At 39.9% G+C, this 26,889-nt stretch overlaps 1 protein-coding gene across 3 annotated transcripts in view; it reads right to left on the reverse strand.

The window, feature by feature from the left end:
• Positions 1 to 26,889, reverse strand: part of LOC139234157 (fibrillin-1-like) — a 602,997-nt gene that overhangs the window by 183,094 nt on the left and 393,014 nt on the right. For all 3 annotated transcript variants that reach the window (XM_070865155.1, XM_070865154.1, XM_070865156.1), the window contains 4 exons: positions 15,811 to 15,864; positions 14,997 to 15,122; positions 11,744 to 11,869; positions 1,791 to 1,910 (listed from right to left, as the gene is read on the reverse strand). In XM_070865155.1, the coding sequence (XP_070721256.1) occupies positions 1,791 to 1,910; positions 11,744 to 11,869; positions 14,997 to 15,122; positions 15,811 to 15,864 (426 nt within the window). The remainder of the gene's footprint in view (positions 1 to 1,790; positions 1,911 to 11,743; positions 11,870 to 14,996; positions 15,123 to 15,810; positions 15,865 to 26,889) is intronic.

A 26,889-nucleotide genomic window follows, 5' to 3' on the forward strand; every position in this document is an offset into this window, starting at 1 on the left:
ATCAGTAGAGAGAACCAGCACTGAAACTGCCTTACAAGTGCACTCATGATCTGAAGCTTTCTAAAATTACCTTCAAAAGCAGGGTATGGAAATTTCATAGATTCCAAGTCCAGAATTTGTTTTCCTTTGTTCAGAATATGCAGAAAGTATCAGTGTAAAGACCGTAAGACCCGCTGTGTGGATTGCAGTGGTGTAGTACTTACTTTCCAGCACTAGAGGGACCTCTACAATCTTACACAGCACTGGAGCATGACACTAAATAGACATCTGCAAAGACCAGGACTATTCCTTTTGCTCCTTCATGTTCCCCACAATCCCAAATTCCATATTGTAGTTCCAAATTTAATTTCTTCTAGTAGCCAAGTTATTTATTTATGGATCAAATAGTAATCCATTTAGGGAACAACTGCTTGTACTGCACAATTTAAATTTTATACAAAATGATAAAAATTTCAGAAAGGGCAACATTATTTTTATATATTTTTATTCTTATTCTGATTTTATTAAACCTTTCATGTGAGAAGAAAACAGTTAACTAAAATAAAGCCCCCCTCAGATTTTCTTGTCTTTTAAAGGTAATTGCCTGGAAGTTTGTTCTTTATGGGCACAACCTCATAACATAGGGGATTATCTTTAGGGCAGATAACTTAGCTAGACCAGCAACATAAATGTTACTGGAAGAGTCAGTGGCTGAGTATTCTGCAGCGAGTGGCTCACCTCTCGACTCCCCAATACTTCTCCACTACCTACAAGTCATGTCACGAGTGTGATGGTGTCACTGTAACACTCAAGGAGCTCAACACCATCCAGGACAAAGCAGTCCGCTTGATCACCAACTCATCCACCACCTTAAACATTCACTCCCTCCACTTTGGCGTACTGAGGCTACAATGTGTACTTTCTACAGGATGCATTGAAGGAAGACACCGAGGCTTCTTTGGCAGCACCTTCCAAATCTGCAACTTCCACCACCTAGGACAAGGGCAACAGGTGCATGAGAACAGCATCACCTTCAAGTTACCTTCCAAGTCACACACCATTCTGACCGACATACATCCCGTTCCTTCAGAATCCTGAAATTTCCCAACAGCATTGTGGGAGTACCTTCATCACGCGGATTACAAGGTGGCTCACCACTACCTTCTTGATGACATCTAAGGATGGGCAATAAATGCTGGCCTTACCAGCGCCGCCTATATATCGAGAATTATTTTTGAAAAAGCTCCCCAGGAAACTTCCAACACAGACTAGGGCCTGTCGTTTCTCGGTTACGGTGCAATTTCCTGGCCTTCTGCCACGGGAATTTTCAGGGCCAGAGTTTGAATTGTAATTTCAGCATTTTAACTTTTTTATGTTTACGTCCCCAAAATAAACACTTATTAACATTACTTCACATTCATTTGTGCAGTGCCACAAATAAAATGTCTGTTCATGATAAACACAATATTTAGTTGCCAGTTATATTTATCATCCACAGTAGATTAATGGTATTACCTTCAGTTTACTAAAAATTCACGTGAACTTTTACTCCTAATAGTATAAGTTCTCAGGTATGCCAGCTAAAAGCTGCTGCCAAAGTCATAAATTAGCAACTGCAATTAATCAATAATGTGGAGAATTACTTTTGTTTTCTATAGATAGCACTATATTGCTTTTATTTTTTAGAAAACAATGTTTGTTAGAGGTTCTCTATGTCCAAAAAGCAGTAGTCATTTACACATTTGAGTGACGTGTTCAAATGAAAGAGGTTTGTTGCATGCATAAAAAAGCAAACATCTAAATAGACATACCAATGCACCGAGTTCGAGTTGCATCAAGAGTACTTCCTGGGAAACACTGACATGAATAACTGCCGGGTACGTTCTTACAATCCCCATTTATGCAGGGATTGGTCTCACATTCATTAATATCTGGGAGGAAAATAGATACATGTTATCCAGCTGGTAAATCATATTTTATCTCAAAGTATTCTTGGTTAACTTTGAGTAAAACCACACAATGCAACAGTGGTAATTTTTCAAAATAGCAAAGGAATTGAGTATGACTATGTTAATGTGGTTGCATTCTAATATTGCACAGTGCAATTTCACCTCAATAATCTATTTTTTGAACTCTCTCTTCCTTTTACAATTTTTACATCAGGATGGTCACGACAGCAGGACATGTGGAACCAACATCTTTCACAATGTGAACACTAATAACTCCAGTCATTTGGTAGACTTTAATTAGTCAAATATACAAGTGGCTCTAGCACCCATGTGTTTGATAGGAAAGAACAATTGCCAGAATTAATATAAACTATAGGTGTGCTCAACATTATGCAACCTGTGCTCATAGGAGGACAAGTTGTATAGACTAAGCTTGTATTTCCTTGAATATAGATTAAATGGTGATCTAATTAATGTTTTTAAGATGATTAAAGGAGTTAAAGATAGATTAAGAATAATTTAAAGAAATTATTTCCTTTGGTAAGAGTCCAGAACAAGGGACCATAACCTTAAAATTAGAGCTAGGCCATTCAAGTGTGATGTCAGGAAACACTTCTTTACACAAAGGGTAGTGGACATCTGGAACTTTCTCTCCCAAAAAGCTGTTGAGGCCGAGCGTGAATTGAAAATGTCAAAACTGAGATTGATAGATTTTTCTTAGGCAAGGGTATTGAGAATTGTGTAATCAAGGCAGGTAGATCAGCAATGATCTAATTGAATGGCAGAACAGGCTTGAGGGGCTGAATGACTTACACCTGTTCTCATTTGTTTGTAAGTATTAGAATGTTTTCCTTTGCATGTGAACACAAGGATTCTATCACATAACTACAAACAATAATCCAAAAAAAAACACAGCATTCAATATTACTTGTCATAATAAAATATTTACAAATTAGAACAATGTCAGAATAGCTTGGACATTACTTCAATTTAAACATGTTTTGGGGTGAAATTGCACTATATGACAGTATGAAATCCATCCAACTGCTATTTTAGCAAAGAAGTTAATGTCCTTGTCTGAATGGATTAGTTAAGATAGTATCTAAAGAAATTTCATATTAACACTTCAACAGAATTGTACACTGATTTCACATTGAGTAATTTCCTTCCATTTATTCCAGTTTTTAGGTGGTATATCTTTACAAAAAAATAAAATGGGCTGGATTTATTTGCAACACCAGTGGGTTGGATTAGATTTCTGATTGATCCCCTTGGAAGACAAGACACATCCAACAGTTTGTTTGGAATGTGTCATTGATATTTCCTGCTGTAGACAACCCTACAATGTGTAATTTGATCCAGTCTGGTCAGGCATTCAGAAAGTGAAAGTGTAGTTAACTTTGTGCAGGTCCTCTGTTATCGAGTAGTCTGCAATTGTAATTATAGTTGTACTTGGCTGGTAAAATAAAATACTTTATGCTCTAATTAGTGGGTTATTTACTTCTTTGGAGTTTTATGTATTTTTTCCTTCCAGAAGTGATAAAAAAATTCAGAATGAAGGGACCAAAGTCAAGACTTCAACTTTAAGAAAGTCTCATTAAAATAGGAAATGGGAAACAAGTACAAATACTCAATGGCGTCTGGATTTCAGATGGTGCTACTATAGTAGGAAGCTAGTAAGGATTTGCCAATCAATAAACCAATGGGGCAGGCATGTGAGGTGTGTGTGTGTGTGTGTGTGTATCTAACCTTCTGATGCACCAGCGAGTTCACACTAGGGAGAGGTCATTCACCTGCTCGGTGTGTGAGAAGAAATTCACTCAAGTCATCCAACCTACTGATTTGCCAGCAAGTTCACACTGGGGAAAGGTTGTTCACCTGCTCGATGTGTGAGAAAGGATTCACTAATTCATCCGGTTGGAAGAAACATAGAAAATAGATGCAGGAGTAGGCCATTCGGCTCTTCGAGCCTGCACCACCATTCAATAAGATCATGACTGATCATAAATCTGGCTGAAAGCTAGTTTAATACTTTTAACGCCAAAGGCTATCTGCAGCAAGTTGTACAGTAGACAAGTTTGTATTAAGATATATTCAGAGCCATAAACTAAGAACAATAATATCATTCTGATGGAGAACGGGTCCAATAGAAATTAAACTTTTGACAAAAATGGCAGAGAATTTTTACAGAATCTGCAGAAAACTGTGTTCGCCTGCTCATCAATAAAGACTTCTTACAACATATCCAGGACGGCCCTGGATACAATCACAGTCTGTGCTGAATGGCCAATCTCGAGCAGGGTGGGAGGAGAAGGAGTGGCATGGGTATTACAATTGACCCGTGTCCTTGGATTGGGGAGAATTCAGCCAATATTCTGCTCCTGATTGCTATTTAACCACCACTCTGAAAGAGCACGTGTGAGGACAGGGCAGTGTTTGTGATGCCCTCTGCAGTAGAATAACCTGCTGACATTCAATCACTGGCTCACACATTACGAATGGGTACTTCGGCAGGATACTGAAGGATGTCTTGTGCCTAAGAAACCTCCTGGCAACTAGACCAGTGTAGCATTCTTAGGAGCAGCATGCTTCTTGACCTCTTTTCCACAGCTGTTTCTTGTCCTGAGAAATCTAGGAAATTGGAATAAAATAGATTCCCACTCAATGTTTTTTTAAAAAGCTTTCTGTCATTGGATACAGAATTGAAATGGTAAAATGTTTGCTTATTTATCTTAAATGTCGATGGATTTTCACCAGTGGGGAGAGAAAAGAACTATATGATATAGATATCACATAACATTATTCATGATATTTTTGCAATGCAATAAGAACATAAGAAATAAGAGCAGCAGTAGGCCATTTGGCCCCTCGAGCCTGCTCCGCCATTTAATAAGATCATGGCTGATCTGATCATGGACTTAGCTTCCCTGCCTGTTCCTCATAACCCTTTATTCCCTTCTAAAGAGACATGTCAGGCATTATGGATTTGGTAAACAAAAAAGATAAAATTTGTCAAATATTTTATGTGGAGATTGTGTTTCTTAATAAGAATAAAGGATTAATGGGGTAAAAAACATCTGTGTGTTTTTCTGCTGATCCTAGTTACAGACAAAATGTGGAAGGATTCAAGTACAGGCTTTGGATGCTTTTCAGGGATCCGGAAATGTGCTGCATGCCCACACATTAGTTAGAGCAAAATAAAATAAAGCATTGGAATTCTTTTGCCACACTGTGGCCAGCAGAGGAAAAATAGCTTGTAAGCATTCCACCACGGGAGAGCAAAAATGCTACAAAGTATTTCTTTCATCTCGTAAACCAACCTTAACATTCACTACAGATATCTGTTTCAAACTTCTGTAGAAATCCAAATTGTACCTTTCTTTAACGTTTTAAAAAATGTCTAAATTATTCTTGTAGGATATTAACCCTATATTCAGATATTCACAGATTCCTTTTTTTGTCCAAAAATGCATTTTCACAATGATTTTGTTATTGAAATAGAAGTACTTCTAGCTGATTTTTTTGGAGGAGATCACTTATATTGTGGATAAGGGAGTATCTATGGATGTTCTCCATACAAGAGGTTATTAACAAAAATGAAACTGCACAGAATTGGAGGTAACCTCGGGACATGGGTTGGTAATTGGTTGGGAGGTAGGAGACAGAGTAGGGATAAAAGGAATGATTGGTGGTATTCATAAGGATCTATATTGGGACATCAGTTTTTTCATCATATATTAATGATTTGATGAAGGAAAAAGGAGTTGTACATTCAAGCTTGCAGATCATACTAAGTTAGGAGGCACTGCATTAAAGCGAGTATAACAGGAACATATGGAGCTCAATGTGGGGAAATATGATTTCGGATTTGAGAAAGAAAAATAGGAATATTTTCTTAATGGCGAGAGACTAGGCGCTGCGGATGAGCAAGTGATGTATTTGGGTGTCCATGTACAAAGATCATTAAACACTAGTGTAGAGGTTAAAAAAAAATCAAAAAGTCTAATGGAATATTGGCCTTTATCTTAAGGAGGTTAGAACACCAGAGGAAATGATTCTTCAGTTATACCACTTCAATTATGGGCACTCACCTCAGGAAAGATAAAGTGTCATTAGAAGGTTTTCAGCACAGATTCCCCAGAATTATACCAGGACTTAAAGGGATAAATGATGAGGAGTGATTGCATACACTTAGTTTGTATTTCCTTGAGGTTTAGATGGTTGAGGGGCAATCTAATCAAGATCTTTAAAATTAATAAAAGCATTTAATAGGGTAGATACAGAGAAACGAATTCCTGATTTAGACGAAAGAATTGAATGTAATATCTCCAAGTTTGCAGATGACACTAAGCTGGGTGGCAGTGCGAGCTGTGAGGAGGATGCTAGAAGGCTGCAGAGGGACTTGGACAGGTTAGGTGAATGGGCAAATGCATGGCAGATGCAGTATATTGTGGAGAAATGTGAGGTTATCCACTTTGGTTGCACAAACAGGAAGGCATATTATTATCTGAATGGTGACAGATTAGTAAAAGGGGAGGTGCAATGAGACCTGGGTGTCATGGTACATCAGTCATTGAAAGTTAGCATGCAGGTACAGCAGGCAGTAAAGAAGGCAAATGGCATGCTGGCCTTCATAGCGAGGGGATTTGAGTATAGGAGCAGGGAGGTCTTACTGCAGTTGTACAGGGCTTGGTGAGACCACACCTTGAGTATTGTGTGCAGTTTTGGTCTCCAAATCTGAGGAAGGATATTCTTGCTATTGAGGGAGTGCAGCGAAGGTTCACCAGACTGATTCCCGGGATGGCAGGACTGACATATGAAGAAAGACTGGATCAACTAGGCTTATATTCACTGGAATTTAGAAGAATGAGAGGAGATCTCATAGAAACATATAAAATTCAGACGGGATTGGACAGGTTAGATGCAGGAAGAATGTTCTCGATGTTGGGGAAGTCCAGAACCAGGGGGTCACAGTCTAAGGATAAGGGGTAAGCCATTTAGGTCTGAGATGAGGAGAAACTTCTTCACTCAGAGAATTGTGAATCTGTGGAATTCTCTAACACAGAAAGTTGTTAAGGCCAGTTTGTTAGATATATTCAAAAGGGAGTTAGATGTGGCCCTGCTAAAGGGATCAAGGGGTATGGAGAGAAAGCAGGAATGGGGTACTGAGGTTGCATGATCATATTGAATGGTGGTGCAGGCTCGAAGGGCTGAATGACCTACTTCTTCACCTACTTTCTATGGGCCCAAGTTTCCACACGAAAAAAAACGGGCGCCCCTCTGAGCGATTCTGGAGCGCTTTGCAGCTCCTTGTCTGCCTGGCTCGGCGCCCGGGGGGGGGGGGAGCCTACACTCGCGCCGATTTTGTAAGTGGGAGGGGGTGGGTACTATTTAAATTAGTTTTTTTCCTGCCGGCAACGCTGCGCGTGCGTGTTGGAGCATTCGCGCATGCTCAGTGTGAAAAAAACATTGGCACTCGGCCATTTTTGTAGTTCTTTGTAGCTGTTTAATTTTTGAACATTTTTTAATAAAAGCACATTGCCATCAGCACTGAGGCTTCTTGCAACCTTCTCACTGTCTCCTCCCCCTCCCCCCCGGGGAACGAACGGCTGTTTCCTCCCGCCCGCCCCCCCCCCCCTCCGCTCAGCGGCAACGAACGGCTGTCTCTTCCTCCCCCTCCCCCACCCCCCTCCCGCTCAGCGGTAATGAACGGCTTTCTCCCCCCCGCTCAGCAGCAACGAACAGCTTTCTCCACCCCCCCTCCCCCCTCCCCCTCAGCGGCAACGAACGGCTTTCTCCGCCCCCCCCCCACTCCCCCTCAGCGGCAATGAACGGCTTTCTTCTCCTCCCCCCCCCTCCCGCACAGCGGCAACGAACGGCTGTCTCCTCCTCCTCCCTCCCCTCCCGCTCAGCGGCAACGAACGGCTTTCTCCCCCCTCCCTCCTGTTCAGCGGCAACGAACGGCTGTCTCTTACTCCCCCCCCCCCCTCCCGCACAGCGGCAACGAACGGCTTTCTCCACCCCCCCTCCCCCCTCCCCGTCAGCGGCAACGAACGGCTTTCTCCTCCCCCCACCCCTCCTCCCGCTCAGCGGCAATGAACGGCTGCAGAATTCTCCCTGGCTGAAGCACTTTCACACAGGTAGGAAGATGGTTTATTTAATCTTTTCTTTGCTTATAAATGTTTATTCAGGTTGAAATTATTTGTATAATATTTGTAGAAGTATAAATAAGGATTTATTGTAAAATTTAATGAGATCCCTTCCCCCCACTACTCGTTCTGGACGCCTAATTTGTAACCTGAGCCTGATTTTTTAATGTGCAGAACAGGTTTTTTCAGTTCTACAAAAATCTTCACTTGCTCCATTCTACTTTAGTTTGGAGTACGTTTTCACTGTGGAAACTTTGAAATCAGGCGTCAGTGGCCGGACACGCCCCCTTTTGAAGAAAAAATTCTGTTCCAAAGTAGAACTGTTCTACCTGACCAGAACTGCAGAAAAAAAAATGTGGAGAATTGCGATTTCTAAGATAGTCCGTTCTCCACCAGTTGCTCCTAAAAATCAGGCGCAAATCATGTGGAAACTTGGGCCCTATGTTTCTAAGTTTCTGGTGGGGGAATCCAGCACAAGGGGCAGAATCATAAAATAGAGCTAGACATTTAGGAATGAAATCAGGAAGCACTTTTTCCACACAAAGGGTAGTGGATATCTGGAACTCTTTCCTCCAAAAGGCTGTGAATGCCGGATCAATTTAAATTTTCAAGACCAAAATTGATAGATTTTCTTAGGTAAGGTCATCAAAGAACATGGAGCAAAGACGGGTAAATAGAGCTGAGGTACAGATCAACCATGATATAACTGAATGGTGGAACAGGCTCGAAGAGTTGAATGGCTTGCTCCTCTTCCTATGTTCCATATAAAGCAGCCTGTTTACCAGTTTTATTTTGTGACTCGCATAATCAGCTCTTGACCTGGCATTGACTCAAACTGTCCTTTTTCAAATATATGACAGTGCCAGAAGATAATGAGTTCATAACAGCAGAAGCTGTATTGTCTCACTTCATAGTTAGATCATAGATGATACTGAATATTTACACAATTTTTGTGATTTACTATACTTTTATAAATGTAATGTGAAACATTTTAATAGGCTAAAATGTTTCATGCAAAGGGATTCTTGAAACATGACCTCATATCATTAAAATATGCCAGATCTAATTTACATTGTTTGTGTTTTACATTGGGAACTATAATAATGAAAGCATGCAGTTTAGAGGAACTTAAACATGGGTATAGAGTGTAATCTTATTCAAATAAGTCACAGCTGGACAAAGAATGTACCAGATTGACTGGTTCGTAATGTGACAGTGTGTAGTATATACAAGCAGCTAAAAGAAAAAAGCACAAAAACCCGGTTAAATCACAATGTGCAGAGAAGTGCAATAGCAGGTCCGCAATATTGTAATTATTTTCCTTTGTTCGATAAAGGGAAAAGTGGATGCCAGACTTCGATGATATTAGAATCTAAATTTGGCTACCATACATACAGCAAAATTACAAGAAATGTTTTTCTTAAACAAAAAAAAGACATACAGGTTTCCTTAGCTCTGTGTACTGAAGGTGCACTAGCAAGGCATCGTGTTGCCAAGTTACTATTCTACAGTCCGGCATGGCGGCACAGCAAGCTGTTTTCCCACAACCCCAGCATGCCATGTTGGTATACCACAGAACAGCAGCACAGAATTGTAGGATGTGGGTTTGCGTCTGCAGGTCTACATTCGCTAAGTCACCCATTTCACTGTGGTGTAGCCTAGTAGAGGCCACAAGGAGGGAAAAAAAAATCTGAGTCCTTGCTCAGGTTGCTCTTGTTCACTTCTAAGTAGCCAATCTCAGAGTAATGTTGGTGGAATCTGAGAACTGGTTACTGTGCTTTCAACTGTATGTGCAGCGGGAAGATCTGGCTGACAATTGAGGAAGAGCTAACAGTTAAAAAACACAGGAATCTTATCCTGACTGGGGAGTGAGGTGTATAGAATAACAATGTGTTATTTTTAAATTCTACATATAACATAACTAAAATGTGTTAGAGATGGTGGCTGACATTATCTCTCTCATATTTAAATATCTGTGACATCACTTCTAAATGAAGAAGTATGGGATAGTAGACCAAGTCCTTCAATCATTTTGAGGTAAAGCAACAGAAATTACATCACAACAAATACACCTATAATTTATTCTAATAAATGGTATTTTGCATATTCTGATAAATGCCAGAAATTCATCCACTTTGAGCACCAATATATTTTTCAGTGAGTGCGGGGAGAATTAGTGCAGTGGAATGCCTAATTCAAGAAGACAGGCCCTTCACGTGCATATTAATTTGGGAGGGTGTCCATCCTGCATGCTTGCTGCATGTACAGCGTAAATCATGAATGCTCAGCGATAGGTATACTAGGGGTCATGGAAAGGACAAGTAAAATCAACGTATTTTTTACTTTCAGCATCACTCCTGGGAAGAGTGTTTTACCCAGTGGGAATCCTGCTTTCTGACATCTTTGAAAGAAGAAAAGGATCAATAGAGGGATGCTAGACAGGTTAGGCAGCACAAGAGTTGGTCATCAACCTTAAACGTTAACTCTGTTTCTCTCTCCAGAGATGCTGCCTGATCTGCTGAGCATTTCCAACATTTTCAGAGTTCCAGCATCCGCAGCATTTTGCTTTTGGACAAGAGCTTCTCTGCGCCCAGAGAAGCTCTGCGACAGAGGTGAACATACTTCAGTGGGCAGACGATTAGTGTACGTGCGGGCTTCTATTCCCAAAGGAACCTGGGATTACAGGCCCGCTGGCACCACTAAAATCTGTGAATACCTGACTAACTTTACTGTGGTATGCTTCCTCAAAAGTACCCCAATTTCAGATTTTCTTTCTTTCAGTAACACTGCATGAAAGAAGGCATGCCAAGGTGATCAACAGCTAGCGTACCCAGATTGGTTGTGCCTGCTAAGACTCCACCGACCACTATAGGCTCTGGCACACCGAACTGCCAATGACCATTGGGAACTTGTGTTCTCAGGGCTTCAGGAGAGAGGCAGATAGCGATCTGAAACATCAGTTGCAAGGACTACCATCTCCAGTGAAATTAACGATCAGCTGCAGACTTAAGGCCTGCCTTCATCTTCTTCCATTTGCTGATGTATTATCTGGAGGACAGAAGTAAACTGACTGAGGCTGAATCATTTCTTATGTCACCCGGGACTCTTAGCAAACTGGCCAAGGACCGAGATTGATGTTTAATATATTCCATATATTGATCCATCTCAACCTCTTAACTGAAGAGGACAGTGGGAGGGGGTAGGGAGCAACAACGATTTTTTAAAAAACTTATATAGAGAAGAACTGAAGTAATTAAAATATCATTCCATAAAATTAAGAGAGTAAAGTAAAATCCTGTAATGTTATAAATTGATAATTGGACACAAAGTCCTCTTTGGGTCCACTAATCTGAGGATGCAATTCAAGTGAATAAATAGTATTGCATAATATAGAGCTATCTAATATGCCTAGTGTCTGAAATGGGGAACCTGGTATGTTACCTATCCTACCATAGAGATTGCACATTTATAGCTCTTAAATTAGCACTAAAAAAAGTTACATGGTAGATATAAACACATTAGCTTGCATTCTCAGCATTTCTGCAGCAGGGCTGTCACAATGAAACATTCACTGAAAACCTGATGTTTATTGGTCTCGGAAGTTGATATAAAACAAATAAGTTTAATATCCCCTTCAGGGACACTTGTTAAGACAGAAGCTTTCACCTTCACATGTTTCAGATTCAGGTTTAAACACATATCCCTTTGGGCAGGAACAAGTATAACTCCCAGGTGTATTTCTGCAGAGGCCATTGTCACACAACAGTCTATTGATGAAACATTCATCGATATCTGAAAAAAAATTTAAACATAAAGATTCTTTAGTGTGTATCAAAAGAATAACTGAATTTTCATTTTATTATTGAAAAGTTAGCAAGAGATTGTCTTTCACATACTGTGCAATTAAACTGGTCTTAAAACAGCAGGGGTATTCACTGGGTTGGTGCATTTTTCACAGCAACACATAATGGCCTCCACAGGGAGAGGTACACAGGTTTGATTCCAATCTTAGTCTCATTACTCCAACAAGACATTTGGTAGAGGGAAAGCACTTCCTAACTACATGGCTTTTGGTGGGTTGATATTGCTTAGGCTCTTAGTGAGTAGTAAAGAGAACCCTGGAAGCAGATGACCTGGTCCACCATCTTCACCACAAGAATTGCATGGTCGGGCTGGCTTTGGGTACACAAGAAACTCAGGGCTTCAATATATATCCAATGTTGGAAAGTGTGAGGTCATGCACTTTGGCAGAAAAAAATCAAACAGCAAGTTATTATTTAAATGGAGAAAGATTGCAAAGTGGCGCAGTACATCAGGACCTGGGGGTACTTGTGCATGACACACAAAAGGATAGTATGCAGGTACAGCAAGTGATCAGGAAGGCCAATGGTATCTTGGCCTTTATTGTAAAGGGGATGGAGTATAAAAGCGAGGAAGTCTTATTACAAGGTATTGGTGAGGCCACACCTGGAATACTGCATGCAGTTTTGGTTTCCTTATTTACGAAAGGATATACTTGCCTTGGAGGCAGTTCAGAGAGGGTTCACGAGGTTGATTCCGGGGATGAGAGTGTTGACTTATGAGGAAAGGTTGAGTAGGTTGGGCCTCTACTCATTGGAATTCAGAAGAATAAGAGGTGATTTTATCGAAAGGTATAAGATTATGAGGGGACTTGACAAGGTGGATGCAGAGAGGATGTTTCCACTGATGGAGGAGACTAGAACTAGAGGGCATGACAGAATAAGGAGCCTCCCATTTAAAATAGAGATGAGGAGAAATTTATTCTCTGAGGGTTGTAAATCTGTGGAATTTGCTGCCTCAGAGAGCTGTGGAAGCTGGGACATTGAATAAATTTAAGACAGAAATAGATAGTTTCTTAAACGATAAAGGGATAAGAGGTTATGGAGAGCGGGCGGGAAAGTGGAGCTGAGTCCATGATCAGATCAGCCATGCTCTTATTGAATGGCGGAGCAGGCTCAAGGGGCCATATGGCCTACTCCTGTTCCTATTTCTTTAGTTCTTATGTAATGTTCTGAAAGACTGAATGAGAGTGTTTTTTTGAAAAAAAAGGTCAGAGTTGACAGATTGAAATTGTCATTTTACAATTTGGATGAAAAGTTAAACATGCTTGTTGAGTGCATAGGCATGTTGCATTGTATTGATACATACAGTTTTATTCATGCACCATCTGCAAAGCAGTTAGTACGAGGTATGAATTGAACAGTCACAACTGCTGTACATCTCTGAGAGCAGAAACATTAACTCTGTATTTCAGTCAATAGTTTTACTGGTATTTGTTTTAGGAGTTGGGACATCTGTTGTAACACAAAAAAAATTATATTTATAAAAGCGCCTTGCCAGGTTCTCAAAACGTCTCCAAGCACCACACAATTTAGTCACTGTTATGTTGGCCAGTGTTATCCAATATAAGTTGCTGACTAGCTCCAGGTGTGTCTACAATGACACCATTTTAGCCACATGCTAATTTTAGTATAAAACTCCTTGCATACACTCACATAGTACAGGTAAATGTATTTCACATGTGTATATTTACTTCACAAACATCTAACACCATTCAGTAAGGAAATAAAACTCTCACGACGATCAAAAAAAGCTCTCACTGCTTTTTGTCTTTAACATTTTTCCAACAATATATAAAAACGCTAAAAATATAGATGCATGAATGAATATTGAGATCACTTGGCCAATGACTGAGTATATTACTCACTTTTTTCTTTACTAATCAAACGCCATTAGCCACATCTGGATTCCCAATTGGCCATATGGTGTAAGTGGCTGATGTATTGAACACTGGCAATGTTGGCAAATGTGACAGCAAAATTCACAACCAACAGATGACCAGTTAATTTGTTTTATTTTGGCAATGTTGGCTGAGGGAAGAATGTTGTCCAAAATGCTGGGTGAACACTATTGTCTTCTTTAATTGCTGCCTTGGGATCTTTAATGTTCTCCTAAACAGGCAGATAGAGCTTCACTAAGGTTGCATCTGAAATACTAGAGCGTTTATAGACTTTCTTTCTCCTCAATTCTTTTCCTCATTCTTCTGACGATGCAGACTATTTTCTGGAGTATAATTCCAAGGGCATCAGTAGCTCTCTGGAACATTGTGCAAGAGGCATTTCTTAATCTGTGAGACTATACAATGTATTTCCGCAGGCTATGCAACCACAGAACATCCGCCAAACTATCCTTTTCTATCATCCATACATTCAGTTTCAGAATGGAGTTAAAATCGTGAAGAGTCAGTTGAGGACGGGAACTGGGTGATAAGTGGTTTTCCCCAATTTAATTGCACTTATCCTGTTCCCACTGGGTGGGGGTGGGGTGGGGGAAGCATAAAAATTCAGAAATAAATGAGAAAAATGCCAAATTGCAAACTATATATTTCTATCAATGTTTGGGTTATACAAGTACAGGTGCAACATCCTGAATCCGCAACTCCGAAAACCGGAATTGTCCGAAAACCAGACATTTTGCGCATAGCTGATAGAATCATCCAAAAACCGGACATTTTTGAGGCAAAACCCAAAATCCGGCACAGATTTGGTCGAGGATTCCAGATTTCAGACAAGAAAATCGTCCGAAATCCAGAATCCTCTACGAATTCGTGCCGGATTTCGGGTTTTGCCCGATTTCAGATCCCGCCGTTCAAAACCCAATTCTGGATTTCAGACTATTGATTTTCTTGTCTGAAATCTCGAAAAACCGAAAAACTGGAATGGATTCCGTCCCGAGAATTCCGGATTTCAGACGTTGTACCTGTACCTTGTGTGAAATTAGCCCTTACTAAATGTAAACTCCAAGTTTCATGATTGTTATAAAACAATAAATACATAAATTGACTTCATAATTGGGACACTTTGACTGAATTTCTAGCGTCCATTTTTTAAATACATACCAACGCATTTTTTCCCAGATATATCAACTTCATAGCCAGAATTGCAAACACATCTGTAACTGCCACGAGTGTTCTCACATGCTCCGTTCGGACAAATTTCAGGATCCAATGCACATTCGTTGATGTCTGTGAAAGCAAAGGATTTGGTAGAACAGAACTTTCTTTATCTTTACAGGGATAAATTAACCTGAATACATCAGAAGATAGTAAAGTAAATAAAAGGCAACACAAACTTAAAAATTTTAAAATACCAAAAAGGTGCTCATTTTAATATCAAAAATTTGTATACATGAATGAGATGCTATTTTCAAAATTATAACATAAAAATTGTTAAACACAAAACCTTTCAGAAATTGTTAATTTGCCAATATTTTTCATTTGAATCTATTCTAATGTACAGCTTACGGCTGGAGTGTGTAACAATGTTATGCAACACTGACGATTAGAATCATCATAACCACAAGTGCGAAGGTCAAAAAATTTATCAACATCATCTTTAACCCAAGATGTGTTAGATCCTGAATCACTCCAGCCGTGTAATTTTATTCTGTACTGTAGTTATTGATGGTAAAGGTATGGTTGGTTAATTCTATTATAAGCAATTTTTTGCCAGTACGGAGTGTCAGCAACAGAAGGTAGGTTGTTGCAACCACGTGGTTTGAACTGAAGTACTTTGAAGCCATATCATTTAGTAGTGCTGATAGTAATGCAGAGAACAGCATATTATAGAATATATTATGAAATGGAGTATTAGGATACAGTTTATATAAGTAAACACATTTTCTTTTGTAAGAGTTATTTAATTGAACATTACCTCTCCCATCACTTGTCATACCACGTCCACTGCTGCAAAGTGCATTAAATTCAGCTATGGGAAAATAAGAAAAATCTTGTAATATTTTCTTGACAAGCAACGTCAGAAAAATTATTTTCAACGGCTACATAAGCCAATATAACATCACGTGTTTGTACAGTGTTATTATGTTACCATCAAAGATGAAGTGACAGATCCAAATGTTACATAAAGCTCCTACTACTCTGCCTAACATATCTCAACTCCAAATTCAGAACAGCCTCCTCTCTTCCTGTGCTACTGTGACATTTCCATTTCCTACACAAGCCATTCCTCTAGATTCACTGGGTGACACTTCCATTTTTTACTGATCTTTTGGGACCTTTGTGTTGCGGACCTATTTCCTCCTAAAAACAAGTCGAAATTCCCAAACTCATTTCACATGGGGTGATTACAACTGAGGGACAGAGAAGTCTTTTATTTCACCAAACTGAGCTGGATTCAGCAATGTTCGAGGAAGTGAAAGGAAAACATTATAGCTCACTGAATTATCTAGTCACCTTTTCCAATATCATTGAAAAAAGGGAAATTGCTAACAATAGTTGAGATGATAAAGAAACAATACATTTTCAATAATGGGTGAGAATAGCAAGTAAAGTAGCCATTTCAGAAAAAGAGAGAAATTATCATTTACCCTTTAAGATATTACAATGGGCCGGATTTTACGATCAGCGCACTTTCCCATTGACCTTTTTATGGAATTTTGTACCACAAGTGCCTCTCATCTAACTATCTAAAAAGCACAGCACCCTCTTGAGAGCATCTGGAACCTGTGTGAACAGAGCAAGCAACTGTGCACCTCCTTAACCAATCAGATTGAAGAATCATTAATGAGCAGTCTGAATCAGGAAGCATCAGTTAGAATATTTAATTCAATGTGAAATCAGGTACAGAAAGCGAATTACATAGAAAGTAATTGCCCCATGTGAAATGAGACTGGCCATCCTGCCCAACTGGCCCCATTCCAGTTGTTCGTGCTCCACATGAGGCTCCTCATTATAGCGCAACTTCTGGAGGAGTAGGGCATGTTGGACAGCAACTTCCTGATTTACGCTTTAACTGCGCATGTGTGCTCACTGGAAGTTGCTGTCCAATTTACACTTTAATATCGGTGAACGCTGTTTGCCTCACCGTTATTTTTACCACAAAATCCATTAAATTTACCGTATACCCATAAAATACAAGGAGATTCTTTGTATTACTGACAGGGAATTCCAATAGAGTAATGACAGATATAAAGAAAAACTAGTAGCACTTCTGTTACATTTCTTTTCAGATTTTTTTAATCTGCAAGATTTCCCCAAGTAATTAGCCTCTTTGCCAAAAGATTTTTGTTTAAATATTTGTTAGATTAAATAATTCTAACATTCCCTTTCTTTGTTTTATCCAGGGAATACTTGCAATGAATGTAAAGCTGAAAGATTCAAGTAAGTTTTTTTTTTAAAGTCTGGTGAGCACTAAGTTTATTTGCAGAATTAACTGGGAATGAGCCTGAAGGCAAATAACTTAATGTTGTTTTAATGATAGCAGAACCTGTAAAACATTTCTATGTTTGGGACTGTATTCAGGTAATCTTACGATACAAGCTCATTCATTTAGTACTGTAAATTAGGATATGATTATTACATAGCTGGTGTCTATACATAGAAAGAGACTAGTTTTATTATCTTTCAGAGTTTACTGTCATCAGTCATTTCATAACTTCTGGCAATATCAAGTGCTTAAAAGAGATGGATTAGGACTAAAATGATAAAATATGCAAGGTTTTACACACTGACTGTTTGACATCAGCTTTTTGAATTTAGTGTTATGCCACAAAATTACAATGTGGTTTATTTTTCCTCAATATGATCAGTACCAGCCACGGCTCAAGTGGTGGCTGTTTTGAACTTCTGCAAAGCAGAGCTGAGATGTGCATCTAGCACTGGAAGAGTGTCTACAGATGCTCAACATAATGGGAGGCAATTGATGGTTGTCATGCTGATTTACTCTGGTCAGGGTGAACGAAAATCATGCAATTTTTTAAAATAAAAAATAAAAAAAGGATACACCACGTATTGTTGAACATGTGAAGTAATTTTGACAGAGTACTTCTCTCTTCCCCCAATGCAACATTTTCCTTTAAGCTAATAATATAAATTGGAAATTTCCAGAGACTACAGATATCAATTTAGAGCCTTGCTATATTGGTATTTATAATTTGGGACAGAACTGTCAGGCCAACAGATTTAATAGGGGTAAGATAGCATAGTGGTGATGTTACTGGACTAGTAATCCAGAGGCCTGGACTAATAACCTGGAGACATGAATTCAAATCCCACCACGGCAGCTGGGGAATTTAAATTCAATTAAATAAATCTGGAATTAAAAAGCTAGCATCAGTAATGGTAACCATGAAACTATAGGATCGTTGTAAAATCCCATCTGGTTTACTTTAGGGAAGGAAATCTGCCGTCCTTACCCAATCTGGCCTATAATGTGACTCCATAAGCAATATGGTTGACTCTTAACTCTGAAATGGCCTAGCAAGCCACTCAGTTGTACAAGGTTGAAAATTGAATCCAAAAACATTTTTTAAGGCGTTTGCGGCCCCGATGTCTGAAAATTAGCAGCCACATCAATCTCATGACCGGTCAATTTTCATGTGAATTTTCTAGCATCAGACTATTAAAAGTTATCTCATACATGATGCCCCAAGAGTTAAAACATCATGTTACCATCTTCATGAAAAAGCATTTGTAAACATCTTTAATTTCTTTATAAACACACAGCATAACTGTGTAATTAAAAAAAAAACATAATCACTTCACTGTATATTCATCAATTCACCTGTTATCAGGAGCTATTCTCTCTTGACCCCCTCTTCAAAAAGTTTGCTCAATACTTTCCATGAAGATAATGTCCATTTATTTATGCTTGTTGCAATGTTCACTTTCTAGAGACAGGGGAATGTATATATTTTAGTGGGCACCCATGCCATTTACAATGCAAATATGGCACCCTCCTAGGCCTCACCTTGCACAGCTTAAATGTGGCATCTGTGTTGCCTCATCAATTTCAAATGTCAAAATAGGCTCATTAAAATGGGTCAGTTTTCGAACTGTAATTAACAGCAGATTGGGAAGCCAGCCTTTAAAGCTTTAAATGCTTGCCCCCGATTCCCTTAACAATACTGGATGTCAATGACAAATGGGTGTATTACAACGGCACGAGAATGAGAGAATTACTTATTTCCTTCATTTGCATGGCATCATAATACATGTGCCCATTTATAAGGGGCTGTATTGTGGAACTGCCCGCAAATCGGTGGCAAATCCTAAGGGGTAGGCACAACTGGATCATGCATGCCAAGATTACGGTATTTTTACACCCATTCTAAAAATATTGAAGCCATTGTTGTCTTAATTCTCTGACCAGCGTCTCATGCTGGGAGCATAGGATGATTGGATCAAAACCTGCGAACAGATTGTTTACCCGCCCCTAGTGTGGCACAAGAAGATTTTTAAAAAGGAAGGGTGAAAAGCACATTTAAATGGAGCAGAAAGGTTAAAATGGTGAACTATAATTCCATTTTTTTGTCAACCACGTGAAACTGTAATTACATTTTCTAGGAACATATTCACCAGAAGACAGAAATGCTAATGTCAATTATAAATCTAGTTTATCCACCTGTTAATTGTTGACACAAATAACTTTGTTAAATTGAATTCAAATGAAAACAATATGGTACAAGAACTTTCAGTTCATCCCAGATTTACTTATTTGGGTTTAGCCATCCTTTACCTTAACAGTTTTCCATTATTTATGAGCTGGTTTTTATAGCTGATTTTAGAGGGATTAGCATAATAGGAACAAAATGTTCCAGGCTTTTGACAAAGATTCACATTGTTTCCGACAAAACAAAGGAGGGTGAATAACAGTAATTGGGCTAACAAAGATAATGGACTAGGTAACGCTTGTACTAAATTGTGTTTTTTCCACAAATTCTCCAAAATGTGAAGTGTTTTTTTTCATTTTTTTGACCTCATCAGGGTGAGGAACGTTAGAGCTTGGTAATGGAACACCGTCCATATCCCACACCCAGTTTCAGTTTAAAGCATTCTCATGTCAGATACAGCTAGGAAAATACCCTCTACTACTAACCATGCACCTTAGCCTAATCTGGAATAACACCTGTGATTTCAGCAGTTTTTTTGTCTAATTCCCATATCAGCCATCATGAGACCTCTGGGTGTAATTGCCAATTTCTGCCAAATTAGGTGCCATTTTATTCTCTAGGTCCATGCCCATTAGTAATCGGATTAAGATTGTCCAAACTTATTTCACATTGCACCCTTATGGCCAGAAGACACAAGAGTTTTCATCCCATCAATCTGGGCTGAATTTGAATCCAAGACCTAGAGATAAAAAGCCAATGTCTAACCAGTTGTGCCACTCCCAGCCCAGCTCGCCACCCCCGACCCAATGTGAGGTTGTATGTATGAGGCACGGGAAAGGTATCGATGCTTTTGACATCTGAAAGTGTACAAAACACTTAATTGTTTACATCATGTAAACCAGTAAGAATTCCCATTGGCAAATACAGATATCAAGTTTACTAATAGAGTATATCAAAGTAATAGAATATCCTTTGCTGCCTGTGATTCTATATACATAGATGGCTGTGAGACACACATTATGTTTAATGTAAAAAAAACTATTATCCAAGTGTTATGTTCTGCAATATTTAGCATTTTATCGTGAGAGCTGGATGACAAATATAAAACTAGCTCCTGTGACAGGTCCTAAGAGTGCCCCAAGATTCCAGTAACATGAAAGCTGAGGGCATTGGAGGACTGGTATTGCATTGTAGGGTAACTGCCCATGCAGATCCTCATGGGCTAGATCAGGGGTTCTCAGCCATTTTGTTTCCAAGGCACCCCCACCCATGTTCTAAAAATTCCACGGATATTTCTTCGAGTATTAGTTATTAATAGTTCTGTGACACCTTACCTAAATAAGAATTTATTAAGTGTTAAATTTACATAAGCAAAATACTGCGGATGCTGGAAATCTTAAGTAAAAACAGGAAATGCTGTAAATACTCAGCAGGTCATGCAGCGTCTGTGGAGAGAGAAACAGAGTTAACGTTTCAGCTCGATGACCTTTCGTCAGACCTGAAACGTTAAACTTTGTTTCTCTCTCCACAGATGTTGCCTGACCCGCTGAGTATTTTCAGCTGTAATCCTAAATTTACATTATGTGCCCATTTGTTGCCCAAGGTCTGCGCCACCCCATCAAACATTTGCTTAACAGGGAATAAACCAGGAGCAACAAGCACAGTGCTCACTACAGGTGCATTGTGCATACACTCGGTCGGACTGGATTAAAATTACAGATCCATGTCCTCCATTTCGGAAACATAACTTCCCTCTTGTTTCGATACCAAACCCCAACATGGCAGTGAAAGCCAGCGACTCGAATTAACAGCACAGTAATGGTGGAGGCGGATGGCACACGAGATAAATGTAGAAATAAACAGGGCCCTGAGCGACTTTACCCACTTGACCTCATCGCCACAAATCCTTTAGTGACAAAGGCAGCCTCCCTCTTTCCTTCTCCCCAACCCTTTCACAAATAGCTGGCGGTATCGCAAAGGACGCATGCACCGAGATTAGGCCTATCAGTCCATCAGAGAAGCATATAGCCATGAATTATAAGCTCCGACTCTGAGGTACGAGGAAAATTATAACATCTTCAGCTATTTTACTAACTCAGAATGAAGACATTGAAGGAGTCACAACGGATCCCGATTATTACGGCCTTGCTGCAGGCCCAGAGACTGGAAAGTCCCTTTCTTTCCTTTTCCCAACCCCCTCCAAGGCCACGTGTCGCACGTGCACTTTTTCTGTTAACGGCGCTCTTTTCAAATGCGTGAGCAGCTTCCATCCAACTCAGGGTGGCTCCTCATGAGGGGCAAGAAAAGGGTTGAAAGGAAGACTCATACAAACTCAGCCCACGCAATGCTGGACTGACTCGTGGATTTCCCTACCCCCAACTCAGGTTTTAATCTCCCAGAAGAGAAGAGAAGAAATCTTCTCACGGACCCCTAGGGGTGTGGACCCCAGGTTGAAAACTCCTGGGCTAGATAGCATACCTTAGATACAGCCTCCCTGATGAGTTACAGCCTCGTCATGTACTGCTCCCTGCCATACCGAGGTAGCTGACATCTGCTAAGTGTTCATTATCAACAGCATTTAACTAGCCTTAAGTAGCAAGAAAACCCTTTATTTAATCACTTTTCACTTGACTTTTCACTTTTATGGATGGATACGAATGGTCAGATCATCACAAAACATGATGCTTTCTTTCAATACTTTTGACTCGCATCTACTTTTTCACTGAAATTAGCAAAGCGAAAGAAAAAAAAACATTTATATAGCACCTTTCATGAACTCAGGACATCCCAAAGCTCTTTACAGCCAATGAAGTACTTTTTAAGTGTACTCACTGCTTTAATATATTGAAATGTGGCAGCCAATTTGCACAAACAAAGTCCCACAAATAGAAACAAGATAATGATGAGATGCACTGTTTTAGTGATGTTGGTTGAGGGCTAAATATTGGGCAGGACACGGGAGTAACTCTTCCATTTTCACTGTCTTTCTGTTGTAATGTATCAAACCCTCCCTTGTGCAATGCTATGCACACATCTTTATCACCTTTCTAAGTAAAAGCAGCTAATTAGAACATTATACAGCTTCAGATAGCAATTTTGTTCTGTAAACTTATATGCACTGGGAATTAAAACAGAAACAGCACTGATTTTGATTTAAGCCACTTTGAATTCAGCTAAAGCAAATTTTCCTCCCACCCATCCAGTCACAATTCAAATTTGTATTTCCGAGTTGAAAGAAAAATAGTTGTCATCTACTAAAACATGCAGTCCGCCTGCAACTGTTATGCTATTTACTAAGAATAGAACTTGAAAAGAAGGAATCCGGCTGTGAAGCCTCATACTTAACCTCCCAGCAGAGGGCACCAAGTCATGTGTCCTCTTCGGATTCCCTGGCAGAGAATCTTTTATTAATGTTAACTACATTTCCTCCCAACTCCCGTAGCCTGTGAGATAACTGCATAAGTTTTTAAAAGATCTTTAGCTTGAAGACTGGTTTTGTTAGCTTGAAGATGAATTATTAAATCTTAAGTGTGAGTATTTAACATAAACTAGTACAAATATTCTTATTAAAATTGGAAGCCAGGTAAAAGGCATGGGGAAGCAAAAAGTGATAAATAGAAAAAGCTCCATCTGGAAGAGAATGACAAGCTGATTGCTGTGTCTCTTCTGCTCTTTATGCTATTTGTATAATTTGGAAGAGAACACCGTTGCAATTTCACAAAATTTTCTGAGAATATTCAGTCTGTGGCCATCTGAAAAATATATATAGGGCCTGAAATTGCCCCGTTTATTTTGGAGCAACTTGATTTTTCTGGAGTATCTTAAAAATCCCCATTTTGCACATTCAATTTGCGCCAGTGTAAGTGAGTTAATTAGGATTTTGTTTAGTTTAGTTTTGTTTTGTTCAAAAGGGGGCGTTACCAGCCACCTACACCTGTTTTGGCCATTTAAGCCAGTTTGGACAGCTAACAGTTGCTCCAAACTAACTTAGGCCAGCATATGTGGCCACTTGTGACTGCACAGAAAACCCTTGCGGAGAGTTAAGAAATCAGTGCACTTAGGTACTTAATGACTTGACTAAAGAATGTGAATAGGATCAAACAGCTACACAGGACTGACAAACTTTGCAAAGTTAATTTACTATACAACAGAAGCATTCATGGAAGCTTAAACTACAAAAATAAAAGAAATAAAGAGACAAAATATATTTACATAATTTTTTCAAAATATCCAAATAAAACAGAAGTACCTCCTGCTCGTAGGAAAGTATTTTCATCAACAGGGTTAAGGAAAGTCTTGAGTAAGCTCATTAATATTACCGGATACACAGTTATCACCCCCCCCCCCCATCAAAACTCTCCTCTCTTCCCTCTCCCTCTTCCCCCCCCCACCCCACCAAAACTCTCCTCCTCCTCCTCCGCTCCGCCCCGCCCCCCCCCCCCCCCCCCCGATCAATAGCCTCCCCGCAACCTGTTTCTTGTAGCCTCAGCACGGGAAGGCAGCGGGCCGGCCTGTGTGGAAGGCTACTCAGCCCGGGACAGGGGCAGGACGCATCGGGTCCCACGCTGCAGCACTCATAATCATCATCATCATGGGAGGAGCTCCTGCGCATGCGCGAACGCTCTACTGCGCATGCGGACAGCTGCCGGCACTCTTTTAGGCGCAGGGCCCTAGCTCCGCCCCCCCAATGGACTCACCACGCCGTGCCAAGCCCCGGGAGAGTCGACAGAGGGGCCAGAATCCGGGGACATCTTTTTGGCGCTGTTTTGATCCTAGGAAGTCGGCGCATCTCACGTGAGTGCGCCAAAAAAACGGGTGGGCTAAATTTGGGCCCATAGACTTCAAATAGATCGGAGCAACTGAATTGGAAAAAGTGAGGAAATGGCACAGGAATTTTAATGACTGCCAAGTGTAAGGCAATGCTTATTGCAACATGAAATAGCAAATGTGCACACAATAATGGGCTGGAAAGGGTAGGTAGAATTTGGGCATGTTTCGTGACCATTCTCAGAAAGATTACAAGCAATGTGAAACTGTCATCAACAAAGCCAATGAAACTTTGGGATACAGCATAAGAGCTTTTGATTATAACTTGGAATTACTCCAAAAGTGGCGAGGCTTCTTTTGCAATATTAGGGTACATTCACCGATCCAACACTCCCAGCAGGGAGACGCACTTGAAGATACCACAAATTGGAGAATCAACACTTCAGTACTGTAGCTCTCCACTTGAGAGTACGGAATATGTGAATTTACTCTATTGTGTGCTCCCTTCAGTAAAACATTGATGAGTTGGAGAGAATTCAGAAGAATGACAAGGATGATTCCTGGATTAAAAGATCTAAATTATAAGGAGAGACTTCAGAGTCTAACGTACTTTCATTGAAAGAGAGGGAACATCATTAGATATTGCAAAGTTCTTCTGAAGAACTTCTAATTACTTTTGAAGTGCAGTCACTGTTGTTAGGTAGACAAATATGACAGTTAATTTTCACACAAGATCCTACACACAGCACGGAGATGAATGTCCAGTTAATCTGTGATTTTGGTGGTCTTGGTTCAGAAATAGATTTGGGTCAAGAGAAAATAAGATGGAAGGAAGAACATGATCCAAGTTTTCGATCAATGTTAAGATCCTTATCATTCATTTCCTTGCTTCACCCTACCTGTGACCTCCGTTAGCCTTATGCCTCCTCTCATACCTTTCACTTCACTGACACTGCTATACTTGTAACCCATTCACTTCACTCTATCATCTGTCTACTATTCCTCTGCCCTCTGGAAATCCCTCTGTCTTACATCTTCCCTTCCTGCTTTCAAACAACTCAACTAAAGATTTTTATTTCCAACTGCTCTTTCAGCCCTCTCCCTTAATTCCATTACATAATATTACATAGTATTTATAGCACAGAAACAAACCATTCTGTTCAGAGAAGGTTCACGCGGTTGATTCCAGAGATGAGCGGGTTGATTTATGAAGATAGGTTGAGTAGGTTGGACCTATACTCATTGGAGTTCAGAAGAATGAGAGGTGATCTTATTGAAACATATAAGATAATGAGGAGGTTAGATAAGGTGGATGCAGAGAGGATATTTTCACTCATAGGGGAAATTAAAACTAGGGGATACAGTCTCAGAATAAGGGGCCGCCCATTTAAAACTGAGATGATGAGGAATTTCTTCTCTCAGAGGGTTGTAAATCTTTGGAATTCTCAGCCCCAGTGAGCTGTGGAGGCTGGGTCATTGAATATATTGAAGGCAGAGATAGACAGATTTTTGAGCGATAAGGGGATAAAGGGTTATGGGGAGCAGGCAGGGAAGTGGAGCTGAGTCCATGTTCAGATTAGCCAAGATCTTATTAAATGGCAGAGCAGGCTCGAGGGGCCAGGTGGCCTACTCCTGTTCCTATTTCTTATGTTCTTATGTTCATTCGGCCCCAGGTCAATGCCGGTGTTTATGCTCCATGCTCTTCTTTTCTTTACTGCTCAATGTCCATTTCATTCCCTGATTTGTAAAACGATCTGGGATGTATTTCTGATGTTGAGAGTGCTATATAAATATACAGAAAGACGGGGCAATGCCATGCTATTAGACCATGGAGGAGACAGAGGATGGAAATGAAATGATCAGCCATGATGAAAGCAAAAAGATGTCAAGGACCAACAAACCATTACGATCAAGATCACATGATATAATTCGTGACTATTATGGGAGGGGCCATAAAAACAACTATAAAAGCTTCTATAGGTATGTAAAAAGGAAAAGATTAGCGAAAGTAAATATAGGTCCCTTACAGGCTGAGACAGGAGAAATTATAATGGGGAATAAGGAAATGGCAGAGAAATTAAACAAATACGTTGTGTCTGTTTTCACAGAAGAAGACGTGAAAAACCTCCTGGAAATGGTGGAGTATCAGGAATCTAGTGAGAATGAGGAACTGAATGAAATTAGTATTAGTAAAAAAAATAATACTCAAGAAATTAATGGGACTGAAACATAGAAACATAGACATAGAAAATAGGTGCAGGAGCAGGCCATTCAGCCCTTCTAGCCTGCACCGCCATTCAATGAGTTCATGGCTGAACATGAAACTTCAGTACCCCCTTCCTGCTTTCTCGCCATAACCCTTGATCCCCCGAGTAGTAAGGACTTCATCTAACTCCCTTTTGAATATGTTTAGTGAATTGGCCTCAACTACTTTCTGTGGTAGAGAATTCCACAGGTTCACCACTCTCTGGGTGAAGAAGTTTCTCCTCATCTCGGTCCTAAATGGCTTACCCCTTATCCTCAGACTGTGACCCCTGGTTCTGGACTTCCCCAACATTGGGAACATTCTTCCTGCATCTAACCTGTCTAAACCCGTCAGAATTTTAAACGTTTCT

Source organism: Pristiophorus japonicus, chromosome 21 (genome assembly GCF_044704955.1).
Source record: "Pristiophorus japonicus isolate sPriJap1 chromosome 21, sPriJap1.hap1, whole genome shotgun sequence".
Classification (NCBI taxonomy): Eukaryota; Metazoa; Chordata; class Chondrichthyes; family Pristiophoridae; genus Pristiophorus; species Pristiophorus japonicus.